General features: G+C 49.5%; 1 protein-coding gene across 1 annotated transcript in view; it reads right to left on the minus strand.

The window, feature by feature from the left end:
• Positions 1 to 16965, minus strand: part of LOC144946664 (secretagogin-like) — a 60922-nt gene extending 43957 nt beyond the window's left edge. Inside the window, exons 1-3 of the mRNA XM_078875737.1 lie at positions 16784 to 16965; positions 16041 to 16130; positions 7726 to 7796 (exon numbers count right to left, since the gene is read on the minus strand). Coding sequence (XP_078731863.1) covers positions 7726 to 7796; positions 16041 to 16113 — 144 coding nt within the window. The 5' untranslated portion in view covers positions 16114 to 16130; positions 16784 to 16965. The remainder of the gene's footprint in view (positions 1 to 7725; positions 7797 to 16040; positions 16131 to 16783) is intronic.
• Positions 16966 to 17338: the final 373 nt, after the last annotated feature.

The following is a 17338-nucleotide window of genomic DNA, read 5'->3' on the forward strand; positions in this document are numbered from 1 at the left end:
TATTTAGCTACTGGCAAAGGAGGTTCCAATGGAGTTTAGTTTGAGTTTAAACGTGGAACTCGGTTGCAAAGCACAACAAGACGTTGTGGAATCATCATCATCATCTCCATCATCATCAAAGTACTAATTTATTTAAAAGGTGTTCGAATAAGAGTCACCAAGCGGTGGTTTCTCAACAGCTAAAATTCATTTTTCACAAATAAGCGGCGCTACTCAGACGTCGTGGAGAAAAATGCATCCCATTAGCGGCATTCATCAACGTTTAGCGGAGCACTGCACTTAAACTAAACAACTTTTTTTATTTTACCATGTAACGCCCTAATGAGGTCTGTAGCTCTTTTTTCAGAAGCGACTTTGCCACAAATGATGGCTCAACGAAGTGGGCCCATCATCATCATAATCACGTGGGAATTTATAGCAGCAGCGAATTACTCTAAACGCGTGGTGATGCTGATTCTAAACGTGGAGGGGAAAAACCGGAGGACCCAGTGTAAAAATCTACGCGACCACGGAGAGAGAGACGCGCAAACTCCAAATATACAGCAGCAGGCGTCAGGGTTGGGATCATCATCATCATAAAAGTATTTACTTGAAAGGTGTTCGAACAAGAGTCACTGTGCAGTGGTTTTCCCAACAGCTTACCTGTCAACCCATACGGTTCACCGCGTATTTTTCTACGGGGAAATTGAGTCTGCAGGTCCACACGGCGTACAGCCGTTTCAATACGTGCAAAACAAATTGTTTTGTCCATTTCCATGTGTTTCTCCCTTGTGATGGGACTTTGTAGGATGAACGTTGAGATTTATACGAAGCACGGGGCGACCAAGGTCTGAATGTGGTCTGCATTAAGGCAGGCAGCTGATAAGGGCTTAAGAGGTATGCAACAGCTACATTTCACAGATAAGAGGAGTGGAGACAAATACATCCCATTAGCCGCGTTTCGTCACCGCTTAGCGAAGCGCCACACTGGAACTGGCCACGATTGTCAGCTCAACGAAGCGGCTCACCGTGCGGAGATTTAAAGCAGCTAAATTCTCGTTTGGCGCCGGTTAGATTCAATCTCCCGGCGCGGCAGCAAACACAATGGTGGTGGTGGGGGGGGGAGTGCTAAGTTTATTAAATCTCCCTCCCCTTGCCCTCTGTCCACCCAGCAGCGAAATCGGCCACAGCCGCAGTCAGCCGATGACCGGGAGCCAGTGTGGCTGGCTCCCACCACCCTTCCAAGACACGTGACCGGCGTGGAAAGCGAAGGCCGACATCAAAGGGACCCCTCACAGCCGAGCTCCCACGAGCGGAATGGCAGCGCACCTTCCGTCGGCAGTGACGCGAGCGAGGCTGTTGCAGGGCTGCTCCTTCACCTCGCACCTTACCCGCCGCCACCTCCATTGCCCTAGCCCAACCCGCTCGTACAGTTATTCCAATTTGGCCCTCGGCGTCGCCGTTGTCACGGGGTGACCGATGCGTCCGTTTGGGCTCTCCCACCGAGCGGGGAGGCATCTCCTCCTCGTTAGAGGGCGGCCTCCCTCGGCGGTGGCCGTGGGAGGAGGAGGAGGGGGGGGGGCAGGGGGGGGTCGATGTCTTTGAACTCCTCCATTTAATTGCCCTCTCCACCACGCCTCAAGGTTTCGACAGCTTCCCACGCGCACCCCCCTCGCCCTACAGAGACGTCATCCTCACGGCGAGCCGACCGGGTTTACTTTTTGTATGTTATAAGCACGTGTCTAACAAAGCTGTTCTCCTGTAACGCGATGATAAATGTATTGTAGGGGAAAGGTTTTTTTTATTTATATATTACGCGGATGCGAATTGGGTATAACGCGATCAAGCGAACGGAACCACGTCGCAGTGCGAGTTTGGAATAAGCGGGTAGCATCGTCGCACAAGGCAGTGGGATACTGCTGGATGCTTCCTGATAATCAAAATTATTATATATAACGCGGATGCGAATTGGGTATAACGCGATCAAGCGAACGGAACCACGTTGCAGTGCGAGTTTGGAATAAGCGGGTAGCATCGTCGCACAAGGCAGTGGGATACTGCTGGATGCTTCTTGATGCTAGCCACGCGCAACCTCCGCCTTTGTTCGGCCTGCGTGCAATTCTCACGTGTTATCGCGGACTGTGATCTACCCCCTAAATTATACACGATCCATTATAACGCGATTGTTACATCACGCGCCGTTTCTTCAGGCGCGCACGCAACAACGACTACCGCGTCACAGGAGAACAGGAGAGTGTGCGTCCAAACCTTATTTCGCATCGTACGCAGCCGACCGTGCTGACTGACCGGAGGGTTTAAAATCCCAGACAAAATCGAAGTGATTTCCTGCCAAACATCTCGCTGGATTCGAGATGTTTGGGGGCGAGCGGTGTCCAGAGCGGGTAGTTTGCGGGGCTGCTCCTTTATCTGCGCGCTCTGCCGTCGAGACGGCCTTCAATGTGTCGCCGCTGCAAACCTCCCTGGCGAATATCTCCCCTTGAGTGGCGCTTCGCTTTAATCAAAATCATATCGCACCGTGAATAACGCTGCGATCCTTTATTTAATCAGGCGTGGCGCAGTGCGTCAAGACGAGGGGGGTGGGGGGGGGTGTCTGGCCTGATTCGTTATTGAGTTTTAATTTTTTTTTTAAGAATAAGATTTGTTTCGTGTCGGAGGAAACCAGATTTCCCGAAGAAATCCAGCTCAAATATTAAAAATCATCATCATATTCAACGAGTTCGTGACTTGGCAATGGTGCACGAGTAGCATTAACTAACAAAAACAAACAAAAAAACGCGTTAGTCAACGGAACTGTGGGCTTAAAATCTATACAGCTATTGATTTGTATATACACACAGTATATTTTCTCATTGTATAGAATTCAAAACAGATATATATCTGTTTAAGAATCGATGTTACGATGGCGCTTTGAGTGGCAGATTTGCGCCGGGAAGGCTCCACAAGCGTGTGAGCTGAATCACAATGTGCGTGAACTGCCGTAATGATACATAATTACACATACATAGGAATAGGCCGATGTTTCAGGCAATGGGCCTTCTTCGTGAGCCACGTATAGAAAGGCCAGCACGGTATGGAGACCGAGGGGGAGAGAGAGATAAGAGTTCGACGCTTCCACTTGTTTAATTCCAGATTTGAAGTTTTCGTGACTGCAAGAATCCATATTCGGTAAAGTCACGTAGGAAAAAAATAGTTGTTTTAATTTAGTAATTTAATTTAAATTTAGTTAGTTTAATACGTAGGCTTTCGCGACCAATATTATTCATAATCAACGTTTTTTGGGTTTAGATGGCGTTATTTATAAATGTGTCGTAAACCTCCACCACCCGACACGGCCAATCAGTAAAAAAGTGTCACGTTGACAATTTAGTTGTTTTTATTTTTATTTCATTTTTTTTTTCCTACGTGACTTTACCGAATAATATCAAAGAGCATTCCACTTGTTTATTTAGACCGTGGGCCTGGTTGAGAGCGGCGCGTTTGAATGACGAGCGGTGTTTGAAGAACCACGTGAACAGCTGCACCGATACAGCAGGAGCTGCTAAGTAGCAGGCAAGCCACGCAAACCCTTCAATAATTAATCACGAAGCGTGACAAATTCTCGCCGGGGCCCCCACGGTGTAAACAAGTGGGGCCACGGTGTGAACAAATGCCATTCTCGGCCTCACCCGAAACGTCGCCGATTTAAATGTTTGCTATCACGCCAAGTCCACACAGTATTATTTATTGACAAAATGTCGAGTTTTTCTTTCTTTCTAAATTTTGGAGCTTTCGTGACTGCAGGAATTATTCTTTGGTTCTTTCGGTTAAGTCACGTCTAAAGATAAAATAATAAATTAAATAATAGCATATTACGACGTTTCGATTGCAACACAAGCAATCATCAGGCATAAAAGAAATAGCAACAAAAATCTAACTAGAAAACTATAGACAGACATACAAGCAGACAGACATCACAAGGACACACAGAGAGAGAACACATCGGCACAAAGAGAGAGGTCGTTTTTGTGACGGTCCCTTAAATATAGAGAGGGGGGCGGAGAAAGGTTAGACGATCTAACCCAAACAACCTTAGACGATCTAACCCAAAACCTTTATTATGAATAATATTACTCTTTGCTTCTTTCGGTAAAAGTCACGTAGGTAGAAAATAATAAAACAAAATCAGTCACGACGTTTCGATCGCAACACAAGCGGTCGTCCTCAGGCGGAATAAAAAAACAATCCAGCAGTGGAGCTGCTGAACTAGCGAGAGAGTGGCTACAACAACAAGGTTATAGATGTGGCGATGGGCAAGCAAACGGGGTCTTTACCCAAAGAACCAAAAAGCAATGGATTCCTACAGTGACGAAAGCTTCATATCCTTCATATCAAGAATGAATAATATTGGCCGCGAAAGCCTCCGTGCGAAATCTAGATTTGAAGCTTTCGTGACTGTAGGGATCCATTACTCTTTGCTTCTTTGGGTAAAGTCACGTGGGTAGGAAAAAAATAAAAAAGATCACGACGTTTCGATCGCAACAACAACAAGGAACCGTCTTCAGGTGAGAGAGAGAAACACGCCGCTGTGACGATGCACCTGAAGACGGCTGCTTGTGTTGCGATCGAAACGTCGTGATTTATTATTTATTTATTTTTCTACCCACGTGACTTTACCGAAATAACCAAAGAGTGAGAATTCCTGCAGTCACGAAAGCGTCAAATCAAGATTGCACCGCCTCTACGGGGAGGATTTCCACACAACTCAGACATCACTTCAACCGAGAAGATGGATACAAAACTTAGCAATCTTTAGAAGGACGTTGATCAAGCAGGTAAAGTGTTCACTGTTGTGTTGGCCGACTCTCCGAGTTGCATTACATTTCTAAGTCTGCTAAGTTTGGATCTTTTTTCTTTTTTAATCCTTTATATTAAGTTCACTTGCTTGCTTGCTTGCGCGCTTACGACCGTGTAAATCTTTCGTTCGTTTTTTAACCCACTTCCCGTGATCCAATCGAGCTGACATTTTGCACACAGACTCGTTGTGCGTGACAATTTCTTTTCGTGAAATCTTTTTTCCAAAATTTTACACTTTTTAGGAAAAAAGAAAATTATATTTAATTACCAATTGCTTAATGGTGGCAGGCAATCATCTGACCCATAGGTGGCAGCCATCTCAAGCCAGAGGACGAGAGGACTCTAGCCGCCACGCATATAAAGGATTTATAGTGAAAAACTTTGTTTTTACGGGTTAATTTTTTCTCTCTCTCACCTCGTTCCCTCTTTGAATTTCACCCCCAGACTCTCACCCGTTATGGCAGCCCCTCCCCTCCCTCCCCCCCCGAGGATCGATATAATGCCCCCGTCACAGCATGCGTGTCTCTCTCTCACCTGAAGACGGTCGCTTGTTGTTGCGATCGAAACGTCGTGATCTATTTATTATTTGTCTATGTACGTGACTTTACCGAAAGAACCAAAGAGTTCCTACGTGTTAAACTGAGTTTTTATTCTTATTATTATGTTATTGTTTTTGCTTGTGGACCACTGCCAACGCAGCTGCAGCAGCAGCAGCATCACCGCCGAGTAACTCATTGAACAAAGAAGGCTGCTTCAAAGTTGGTCTCGAGGCAAACGTGTGCGAAATGTGACCTCGCAACAAATTTATCGAAACAAAGTAACTCGATGGGATGGGACCCCGCCCGCTGATTACTAATCTAGTATATAATTGCAATAACCCCCCCCCCTCAAATCTTTGCACCTGATGAGTTCATTCGTTAATGATGACGTCACCCTGCTGCTGCTCTATATAAGAACGAGAGACACAGCAGAGCCTCACCATTCTGGCGAATTGCCCCATGATGCTGGATGCAATTACCAGCGAAACGTCGTGCTACTCAAATTGTAAATGTTGTGGTTTCACGCTTCAACACACCGGTGGGCTAAAGCAGTGAACTATTTGTCTTTTGTCAACGTGACACTTTTTTACTGATTGGCCGTGTCGGGTGGTGGAGGGTTACGACACATTTATAAATAACGCGATCTAAACCCAAAAACGTTGATTATGAAACCTCCCACGGCTCAATGCGTGGCATGCGCGCCCGCCAGGAGATTCTTCGGAGGTGAATGAGCAAACGGAACGGCGTTTCGTGTTCAGTTTGTTTAACGCGCAGTAGCGAGGCTTTAGCGAGCAATATCACCCGTAAGAGGTTTCTGTGTTGTGTGGTTATATCGCGTAAATGTCAATGTGTCATGAAAACCCACCACCACCCGACACAGTCAATTGATAAGGTCACGTTAACAAAACCTGACAATTCGCTACGAGCACAGCACCGCACACCGGTTGTGTTGGACAGCAAATCCACAACGTTGTAAATGTTGTTTGTCTAGTGGTGGCGGGTTTAACGACACATTTATATTTACGCGATTTAACCCCAAAAAAACATCTCTATTATTGCTGTCCTTCCCCCACCTCCAGTTAACACGGTTGGCTACGTACGGTGCGAAAGAAGTTCAACATACAGTACGTACATACTACACTATACACTATACACTACTAGACAGTACATACTACACTATACACTACTATATACTACACTACACTCTACTAAACGCGACACTATACACTACTAAACACCACACTATACACTACACTACTATACACTGCATCACGATACTAAATTTTAAACTAATTTCTTGATCTGCTTTTTGTGAAACGAAAAGGAAAGATCGAGAACACAACGAAAAGAGGAGAGCGATGGGAGGGAGGGTGAGAGGCAAAGAGAGAGAGAGACGGGAAAGAGAAGAGGCGTGAATATGGAGAGCGAGGGTGAGAGGTGAGAAAAAAGAGAGGTGAGAGAGGGAGAAACGGGGTGGGGGGGGGGGAAGTGGGTGAGACAGAGAGAGGGGAGGGGGTAGGTCTATTTGAGAAACGGATAGAAACAAAGATCAATCAGGACATCGAGATTGATTGGGACTATACAGCACAGAGAAGGCAAAATAACGGTGGAGATGAGCAGGACTGTGTACGAATAAAAGTTTTGCTGGCTGGCTGAGAGGGTCGGACGACCACGTCCAGAGGGCATGCGCGGCTTGCTTGCATGCCGCAACCGGGTACCCGATACCCGTACCCTACCCGATACCCGTTTGCGACCCTGGTGCGGCCGGGTACGGGTAGGCCGTGAGTCACTGGTGAGTAACCGTTTGTCACTCATTTCCCAACGTCTTGTCTCTTCTCACAATTCAAGTTCCTAGAATCAACCCACCCGCGCCTGCAACATGGCTTCATCCCAGAGGTCGCAAACGGGTACCCGTACCCGGCCGGGTACGGGTACCCATTTGCGACCCTGGTGCGGCCGGGTACGGGTAAGGAATCAAAACCCATTTGCGACCTCTGCCAAAAAAAGGAGCAGTATTATTCAGCAAAGAGCCGCACAAGAGCAGAACGGAGCTCTTATTTGGGGAGCTGAATCGGGGGAGTGCATCACTGTGGACTGTATCATATTTTTGCACACAGCGTTGGTGTACGGTACTTTTTCTGCAATATTTTGCTGTCTTTTCTTGGATTTTCTGTTTGCACATAGTCACTTTAAGATGTTTTCTTGTTCATGTTTTTGTTTTTTGTTTGTTGCGGTTGCACCCGATTCAAGAGCCGAATGGCTCACAGGGCTATACCTAATACATGAACTTGAACTTGGTTTTATAATGCAGTGGGGGGGGGGGGGGGTGGCACTCGGGTGGAATACTACTCACCCCAAATCCCAGGCTGGCAAGAAGATGCCGAAAAAAGAGGTCCAATTCCTTGCCCTCGATGTAGCCATTACCTGCGCCCACACACAACAGCGACAACAACAAAGACCACCAGCTTAGCTTCAGATGCAGGTATACACGTGCGACGTAGTCACCACCGCAACAATTGCAGAGGAAGTTACGAAGGTTGATAAAATTATACAATCATACGCTCGAACAAAACTAGATTGAAGTGTAGCGGATGTATCTTCTTGGTTCTTTCGGTAAAGTCACGTAGAATGGAAATAACAAGAAGACTCTGTCTTCTCGACAGACCTGTTCTCCACCTGAGGACGGCTGCTTGCGTTGTGGCCGAAACGTCGTGAGAATTACTTTATTATGTTTTATTTTTATTATTTTGTTATTTCCATTCTACGTGACTTTACCGAAAGAACCAAGAAGATGAATCCCTGCAGTCACGAAAGCTTTAAATCGAAATGTAGCGGATGTATTTTATGTTAAAATGACAATCGGCAACTGTTTGATGGACGATTTACAGGGGGCTTCCTGGAATCCATTGCTACATTGAACATATGAAACACAGTCACTCCACTTTGGATATACAATTGCCACGGTGATTAAATCTTAGAAAGTCCACAAAATCACGAATCAAACACACACCAAATATAAAGATTCCCCAACAGACTGTAGGGACAAGTGCTGTTAGCGAGCACCTGTGAAGGCCGGAACGGTACACGAGGGGGTGGGTGGTCAGCACCACTCCCGACCGCCTTTGTCTCTCCAGTGACGATGTTTACACACCGCACCAGGTACTCATTTGAGGCTGAGTCGACCTAGGGGAGGCCCAGGACCGTTTCAGATAATCGTCACTGGTGTTGGCCGTGAGCGGGAATCGAGTTCTGGTCGCCGGGTTCATAGCGCAGCGCGCTAACCACTACACCACCGCTCCCCGCTCTCACACTCACACCCTCTCTCGAATTCAGACAATGACAAAGATCCCCCGTATAGCCTTAACAGACGGTAGGGGCAAGTGCTGTTAGCGAGCACCTATGAAGGCCGGAACGGTACAGCAGCGCGCTAACCGCTACACCACCGCTCCACACACACCCTTTCCCCCACTCACACCCTCTCACACACACATACTGCTCACAGATCACCCCAATGTCTGTGATGACGCCTCCACACACAAAACCTCAGCCATAAAAACCCCCCATCTCAATTCATGGGCCCCATTCTGTTCGCCTACTCGACTGTGAATGCGCTGTCTAAATATAGTGCTGGCGTGGACGTGTGTCGCAATGCACCTGGATATCTCCAGTTTGATTCGCAGCCCCAGCTAACGCCAGTGGCGAGCGAAATCTCTGCCCCAACCTCTTCACCAACAGCGGATTTGACCAGTGTGGTGAAGTATGGCCAACAACTCCCATGACTGCTGACACGTGGCGGGGCAAGCCTCGTGAGTATGCGTGTTGAACTTCTACGTATCAGTAATGTTCATCAATATCGTGAGTGCTTCGCGTTATGGATGTCCGGGGATTTGAAATCGCGTAATGATCTCATTAGGAAATGCCTCTGTATCGTCACATGAGCCCACGTCTGCACAGAAGCCCCCCAACTGGTCTCCCAAATAAAACCTTTAACCTCGTTTTTCAAAAGAATTCCCACCTCTCGCCTGAAGTAGCAGGCGTTTGAGACCCACGCCCCTCCGTGACACGGTGGACAATTATATGGTCATAGACTTTGTTTTTATACCTAGGTCATAGGTCAGAGGATATGTACATCTCATCCTCTAATACTACAGGCCCGCTGGTGGTGGGGGCTGTCGCTGCACGTGGCCGCGTGTGACGCAGCGCTGTGGGAGGGCAGCAGCGAGGGGGTTTGTGGATCACCGCACTCGATGTTGCGAAACTGCCTCCCTCCCTCCCTCGAAGAGTAGCCCTCCCCTGCCTCGCCACGACAATGCGGACCCCCGCCTGTTACATCTGCGTGGGATAAAGCGTTGCCCCCTCGCACGCAAGGCGGGTTTTTCTTCCGGATGCTCCGGTTGCCTCCGACATGTATACGCTTCATAATCAACGTTTTTGGGTTTAGATCGCGTTATTTATAAATGTGTCGTAACCCTCCACCACCCGACACGGCCAATCAGTAAAAAAGTGTCACGTTGACAAAAGACAAATAGTTCACTGCTTTAGCCCACCGGTGTGTTGAAGCGTGAAACCACAACATTTACAATTTGAGTAGTACGACGTTTCGCTGGTAATTGCATCCAGCATCATCGGGCAATTGGTCGCGAAAGCCTACGTGTTAAAATGTATACGCTTTTTCATTTTCCTAAAACTCCACAATATATACAGGACCGCAGAGCTTGGTGGTGGTTTGGGGGGGGGGGATTTGGCACCGGCTCAAAGCTTGGCTGCTACTGCTGCCTTCCCACTCGTCTGTGGTTCCTCCTCCTCTCTCTCTCCAAGTCCTCCTCTCTCTCTCTGAGTCGTCCTCTCTCTCTCTCTGAGTCGTCCTCTCTATCTCTCTCTTCGACAGCGAGCGGCAGCAGCGACGGCATCACAAGCCGAGATTATTATTCTTGGCGATTGGAAGGGAGCTCAGAGGTGACCCTGTGATATCCGCTTCCGCGGGCCATTTGTCTGACGCAGGGCTCGGCATTGTTTCGTAGGAGAAGAAGAAGAAGATGATCAATGTTGCTGTTCTCAACATATTTCAAGACCCGCTTTTGCGTGCAGAGCCACCTGTACGCAAACGAAGACGAGTAGATCCACCCGTATAGCCTTCAACACACGTGCACACGTACAGACGTGCACACGTGGACACGTGGACACGTGCACACGTGGACACGTGGACACGTGCACACGTACAGACGTGCACACGTGGACACGTGCACACGTGGACACGTGGACACGTGGACACGTGCACACGTGCACACGTGGATACGTACACACGTGCACACGTGCACACGTGGACACGTGGACACGTGCACACGTGCACACGTGGACACGTCCACACGTGCACACGTGGACACGTGCACACGTGGATACGTACACACGTGCACACGTACAGACGTACACGTGCACACGTACACACCAGGTATACAGCAGCCACGAGAGGGGACAGCCAACGTGCCTCCTTGAATTGACGCTTCGTCTCGTGACGACGATAGCGGGAGGGGGGTGGGGGATGACGGGGGATGGGGGTGGGGGCACATCGGGGATGTTTATTTATTTATTTACAATAAATCCTCAAGCGCGGCTCCGCTTCGCTCTGATTTGGCGCAATCCAAGAAGGAGCGGCCAAGGGAGAGCCCGGGGTCGTCAAACCCGCGACGAACCCACCACGCACAGAGACAAAGACCCCCACCCTCCCGTGTAGCCTTAGCAGACCGTTGGGGCAAGTGCTCTGTTAGAGAGCATACATGGACAAAGATCCCCCATATAGTCTTTACAGACCGTTGGGGCAAGTGCTCTGTTAGAGAGCATCCATGGACAAAGATCCCCCATATAGTCTTTACAGACCGTTGGGGCAAGTGCTCTGTTAGCGAGCATCCATGGACAAAGATCCCCCATATAGTCTTTACAGACCGTTGGGGCAAGTGCTCTGTTAGCGAGCATCCATGGACAAAGATCCCCCATATAGTCTTTACAGACCGTTGGGGCAAGTGCTCTGTTAGAGAGCATCCATGGACAAAGATCCCCCATATAGTCTTTACAGACCGTTGGGGCAAGTGCTCTGTTAGTGAGCATCCATGGACAAAGATCCCCCATATAGTCTTAACAGACCGTTGGGGCAAGTGCTCTGTTAGAGAGCATCCATGGACAAAGATCCCCCATATAGTCTTTACAGACCGTTGGGGCAAGTGCTCTGTTAGTGAGCATCCATGGACAAAGATCCCCCATATAGTCTTAACAGACCGTTGGGGCAAGTGCTCTGTTAGCGAGCATCCATGGACAAAGATCCCCCATATAGTCTTTACAGACCGTTGGGGCAAGTGCTCTGTTAGAGAGCATCCATGGACAAAGATCCCCCATATAGTCTTTACAGACCGTTGGGGCAAGTGCTCTGTTAGTGAGCATCCATGGACAAAGATCCCCCATATAGTCTTAACAGACCGTTGGGGCAAGTGCTCTGTTAGCGAGCATACATGGACAAAGATCCCCCATATAGTCTTTACAGACCGTTGTGGCAAGTGCTCTGTTCGTGAGCATCCATGGACAAAGATCCCCCATATAGCCTTAACAGACCGTTGGGGCAAGTGTTCTGTTAGTGAGCATCCATGGACAAAGATCCCCCATATAGCCTTTACAGACTGTTGGGGCAAGTGCTCTGTTAGATAGCATCCATGGACAAAGATCCCCCATATAGTCTTTACAGACCGTTGGGGCAAGTGCTCTGTTAGCGAGCATACATGGACAAAGATCCCCCATATAGTCTTTACAGACCGTTGGGGCAAGTGCTCTGTTAGAGAGCATCCATGGACAAAGATCCCCCATATAGTATTTACAGACCGTTGGGGTAAGGGCTGTGAGCAAGCCCCCGTGGAAACACACACGCACACACAACAACAACCGCCATTCGCCACTAAGTGGCGGTGACGTCACCACGACGCTTGTGCCAGGCCATGTGCACCTTGAGGCCACGTGAAGTGTCGAACGCCCGCTGGCAGGAGGTCACGGGGCAGACCCAGGTGCCACGGGTCGACTGACCGAGATGACCGAGATGACTGGCTGATGCACCACCTGTGCCCCTTACTGTACCAACTTGCTGTGCTTTAGCCACCCGGCGCTCCGCTCGTTGTTGTGAGCGTCGCTCCTCCGCCCTCCGTTGTTGTTGGAGAGCGACTGTCTCCAACTGCCCAGTAGCGTCCTTCACGAGCCTCCTCCACTGAGGCCGATCTTGACACCGCTGGTACCAGTCATCGGCAAGTCCACTCAGCTCCACGTCCTCCTGTACCACATCACTCCATCTCTTCTCTAGCCCGTGCCGCGCCCGTTTAGCCCCCTCGATCCGGCCGAACAAGTTTAGGCATGCGGTGGCTGGGCATGCGGGCTACATGACCCAGCCAACGCAGCCTTGCCTGCCGGAGGAGCTCACTGATGGGACTTTGCCCAGATCTTTCAAGGACTTGTGAGCTCCTCACACAATCCAGCCTGGTTAAACCCAGGATGGATCGTAGGCAGACCAGCCTAAATGTTTCCAACCGGCGAAGATGCTCCACTAGGGGGGTCCACGTTTCGCAAGCGTAGAGAAGGGAGGGAATGACCGTGGCCGAGAAGACCTGAAGCTTCGTGCGGAGCGACAGACCAGGTAGCTTCCACACAGCGTTACGCAACCGATGAAAAGATATTGCCGCTCGACTGATTCGGAGTGAGACCTCTGCTGATAAACTGGAGCCGGTCATAAGCACACTACCCAGGTATGGGAAACTCTCCACTCTCTCCACAACTGCCCCATCACCAATTGGGAGTTGTGGGGGAGGAGTGTCCGATGGTACAAAATACATACACGCACACACGCGCATACACGCACACACACGCCCACACACACGCACACACGCGGATATTCAATGCCCCAACCCCCAAGTCGAAGAGAGACGCGCTGCGAGGGAGAATGCGGTACATGCGATGGGATGTAGCCAGGTCCACACAACCACACCACCACCAGCACACTGCCAATTCACTCATCACTGCTCAAACCCAACCACAGTCGCCACACCAACAGCACTCACCACACCAACAACACTAAACATACCATCCACTTTCACCACCAACTAACAACACCAACCACTCTAATAGCACAAACCACAACAACCACAACAAGCACAGTTGGACACAGCTGCAATGCAGTAGCTCAAGTTGATGCTGATGATAATGATTAATCTACTACTGCTGCTGATGATGATAATGATTATGCTACTGCTGCTGATGATGATAATGATTATACTCCTGCTGCTGACGATTACGATGATTATGCTGCTGCTGCTGATGATCCTACTGCTGCTGATGATTATGATTCTACTGCTGCTGCTGATTATGATTCTACTGCTGCTGATGATGATCCTACTGCTGCTGATGATTATGATCCTACTGCTGCTGCTGATTATGATTCTACTGCTGCTGATGATGATCCTACTGCTGCTGATTATGATTCTACTGCTGCTGATTATGATTCTACTGCTGATGATGATGATCCTACTGCTGCTGATTATTATGATCCTACTGCTGCTGATGATTATGATCCTACTGCTGCTGCTGATGATGACGATTTTACTGCTGCTGATGATGATCCTACTGCTGCTGATGATTATGATGATCCTACTGCTGCTGCTGATTATGATCCTACTGCTGATGATTATGATCCTACTGCTGCTGATTATGCTAATCACACTGCTGCTGATGATGATGATCCTACTGCTGCTGATGATGAGGATCCTACTGCTGCTGATGATGATATTACTGCTGCTGCTGATGATGATCCTACTGCTGCTGATGATGATTATCCTACTGCTACTGCTACTGATGATTATGATTATACATGCTGCTGCTGCTGATGATGATATACGACTCATTACTAGAATGACGATGCTGCCGTTATCTTGGCAATGCTGATGTTTACACACCGCACCAGGTACTCATTTAAGGCTGAGCCGACCCAGGGGAGGGGGCCAAGGCTGGCTCAGATTATAATCGTCACTGGTGTGTGACGGGTTCGTAGCGCAGTGCGCTAACCACCTCGCCACCGCTCCCCGCATAGGCGCACACATAAAGCACACACACACGCACACCGACTGCGAGATGATACACAAAAGCTACGTTGCTTACAAAGGGATGAAAAGAAACACCGTGTGATGATGATGATTATTATTATTTAAAATGGCACGTTGCAAACTCCTAAATTAACTTATTTGATATATTTATAGCCAAAGTATTCACACGTGAATTACACACACACACACACACGTGTGTGTCGGTTTAGTCGATTGGTAAGGTGGATGGTGTTGTTAGCGAGCACCTATTAAGGTTGTACACGTCACTGCGAGAGATGTGTGTGGATGGCTAACACGCGCGCGGTCGCCTTTGTCTCCCTCGTGCTGATGTTGTTGTTGTTGTTGTGACTTTGTCTCCCTTGTGTTGTTGTTGTTGTTGTTGTTGTGACTTTGTCTCCCTTGTGTTGTTGTTGTTGTAACTTTGTCTCCCTCGTGCTGATGTTGTTGTTGTAACTTTGTCTCCCTCGTGCTGATGTTGTTGTTGTTGTAAACAACATGGGAAGACCCCGGGGCTGGCCCAGGACACGCTGCTGGCGGGGCGATGTCGCTCGGCGTGGCTCGGGACACCTCGAAGTCCCGCAGGACGAGCTCGAGTCTGTGTAGTGTATAGTGTAGTGTAGAGTGTGTAGTGTAGAGTGTGTAGAGTGTATAGTGTAGAGTGTGTAGTGTAGAGTGTGTAGTGTAGAGTGTGTAGTGTAGAGTGTGTAGTGTAGAGTGTGTAGTGTAGAGTATCTATCGCCAGGGAGTGGGAGGTGTGGACCGCCACTCCTCAACACGCTGCCAACACGACCCTCAACCATGACGAGCGGACTGAGCACCGAACGAGCGAACATCATCATCGAGAGGAGCGCCGTGTGAGCGAGTGACAGGGACGTGCTCGGATCGAACTCTCTACGCGTGTCGGCCGTGACCTGGACTCGATCTCGGGGTTGGTGGACTTCTGAGACGCACAAAGACAAAGGTCCCCAATGTAGCCTTTAACAGGCTGTCGGGGCAAGTTCGGTTAGCGCGCACCTATAAAGGCGCGACATCTGCCCACGAGGAGGAGAATGGCCAGCACCACGCCCGCCTTTGTCTCCCCGGCGCTGATGTTAACTGACAGCACCAGGTACTCATTTAAGGCTGAGTCGACCTAGGGGGGAGGCTCAGGACCGGTTGAGATATCCGACACCGATATACAAAAAGCCAAAGGCACGCACACAGAGGCACCCGTATAGCCTCATGCATTGTTGGGGCAAGTGCTGAGAGCCAGCACCTGTTACACAGACACACACCACCCACATACGACGTAGACACACAACGCGCACACATCATGCTCACGGTTTAGCCTGATACAACTATCGGGGCAAGTGCTGTTCGCGAGTAGCAGCAGCAGCAGCGCCCCCGAGGGTCGGCTCGGCACACGAGGTAGGACGTGGCCGCAACCTCGCACGGCCGCCTTTGTCTCCCTCGTGGCGACGTTTCACAACAACGCGCCAGGGTGCTCGTTTGAGGCCGAGTCGACCTACGCGCGCCACACGCGGCAAGGCACCGGCCTTCACCTTACCGTCCGCATCGAAGTGTTGCCAAATGCGCAGGAAGGCGGCGGCGTCGATATTTCCGATCTCGGTTCGCTCCATGGCCCAGGTGCGAATGGCTGCGAGACACCCGGCACAGGTAAGAAGAGCGTTCCCCTCTCAGCATACAGGTGTGTGTTGTGTGTACGTGTGTGTGTTGCTGTTGTGTGTGTTGTTGTTGTGTGTGTGTGTGTGTTGCTGTTGTGTGTGTTGTTGTGTGTGTGGTCGTGTGTGTGTGTGTGTGTGTTGCTGTTGTGTGTGTTGTTGTGTGTGGTCGTGCGTGTGTGTGTATTGAGTGTACGTGTGGGTGTCTGTGTGTGTTTCGTGTATGTTTGTGTGAAAATCTACATGTGTGTTTGGGTGTACCTCTGTGCGTGTGCGTACACGTGGGTGTGCACACGTGTGTGTGTGTGTAATATACCGGTCTATGCCCACACATGCACACGGGGGTTCACACAGGCAGACACACACCTGTGCGCGCGCGATGGTAACTGTGTGTATATTATCAAGATGTACACACCTGTGCATGTACCAGCAGTACACATTTCTCTAGATAACGGGCGTCTGTGTGTGTGCGTGTGTGTATCTGTGTATATACCTGTGCGTGTACCTGTGTAGATATATCTGTGTGTATGTCTGTGTGTGAATGGGTGTGTGTATATATATATCGGTGGGTATATCTGTGTACCTGTGCGTGTGTACCTGTGCGTGTGTACCTGTACTCCGTACGTACCTCCGACCAATTCGTCAACGATGTTGCTTTAACCGATACGCCGGTGTGTGTGTGTGAGCGTGAATGGGTGAATATCTTTGCTGCTGCTGATGCTCACTGACTGAACCCAAATCTCTTCACCGCACAGGTTCAAGTGACTGTGTGCGAGTGTGCGCCCCGTGTATTTATATTCGTGTGTGCGTGTACACGTGTGTGTGTGTGTGTGAGCGCGCACGTGTGTGTGTGTGTGCGTGTGTCCGTGTCTCGCGCATGCGTTTCTTCTCAACACAGCCCAGCCTCCCAAATCCTCCAACAACCCTCCTCCTCCTGCTTGCCCCCTTCCCCTCCCCGCCTCTCATCTAAAATTCCTCCACCCCCCACCTCGTTATCTCCAACATGCCCACAGCCACAGCAGACGAAGATTCCTCCTGTGTCGTCTTCAACGAGGCTGTTCGCGAGCACCCTATGAAGGCAGCGGGTACGTTGTGAGTGACCAAGCACCGCTCCCGGCCGCCTTTGTCTCCCTTCCAACGCTGGTGTTCACACACCGCAAGAAGGTTCTCGTTTTAAGGCTGA

The sequence above is a fragment of the Lampetra fluviatilis genome, chromosome 42, assembly GCF_964198595.1.
Source record: "Lampetra fluviatilis chromosome 42, kcLamFluv1.1, whole genome shotgun sequence".
NCBI lineage: Eukaryota > Metazoa > Chordata > Hyperoartia > Petromyzontiformes > Petromyzontidae > Lampetra > Lampetra fluviatilis.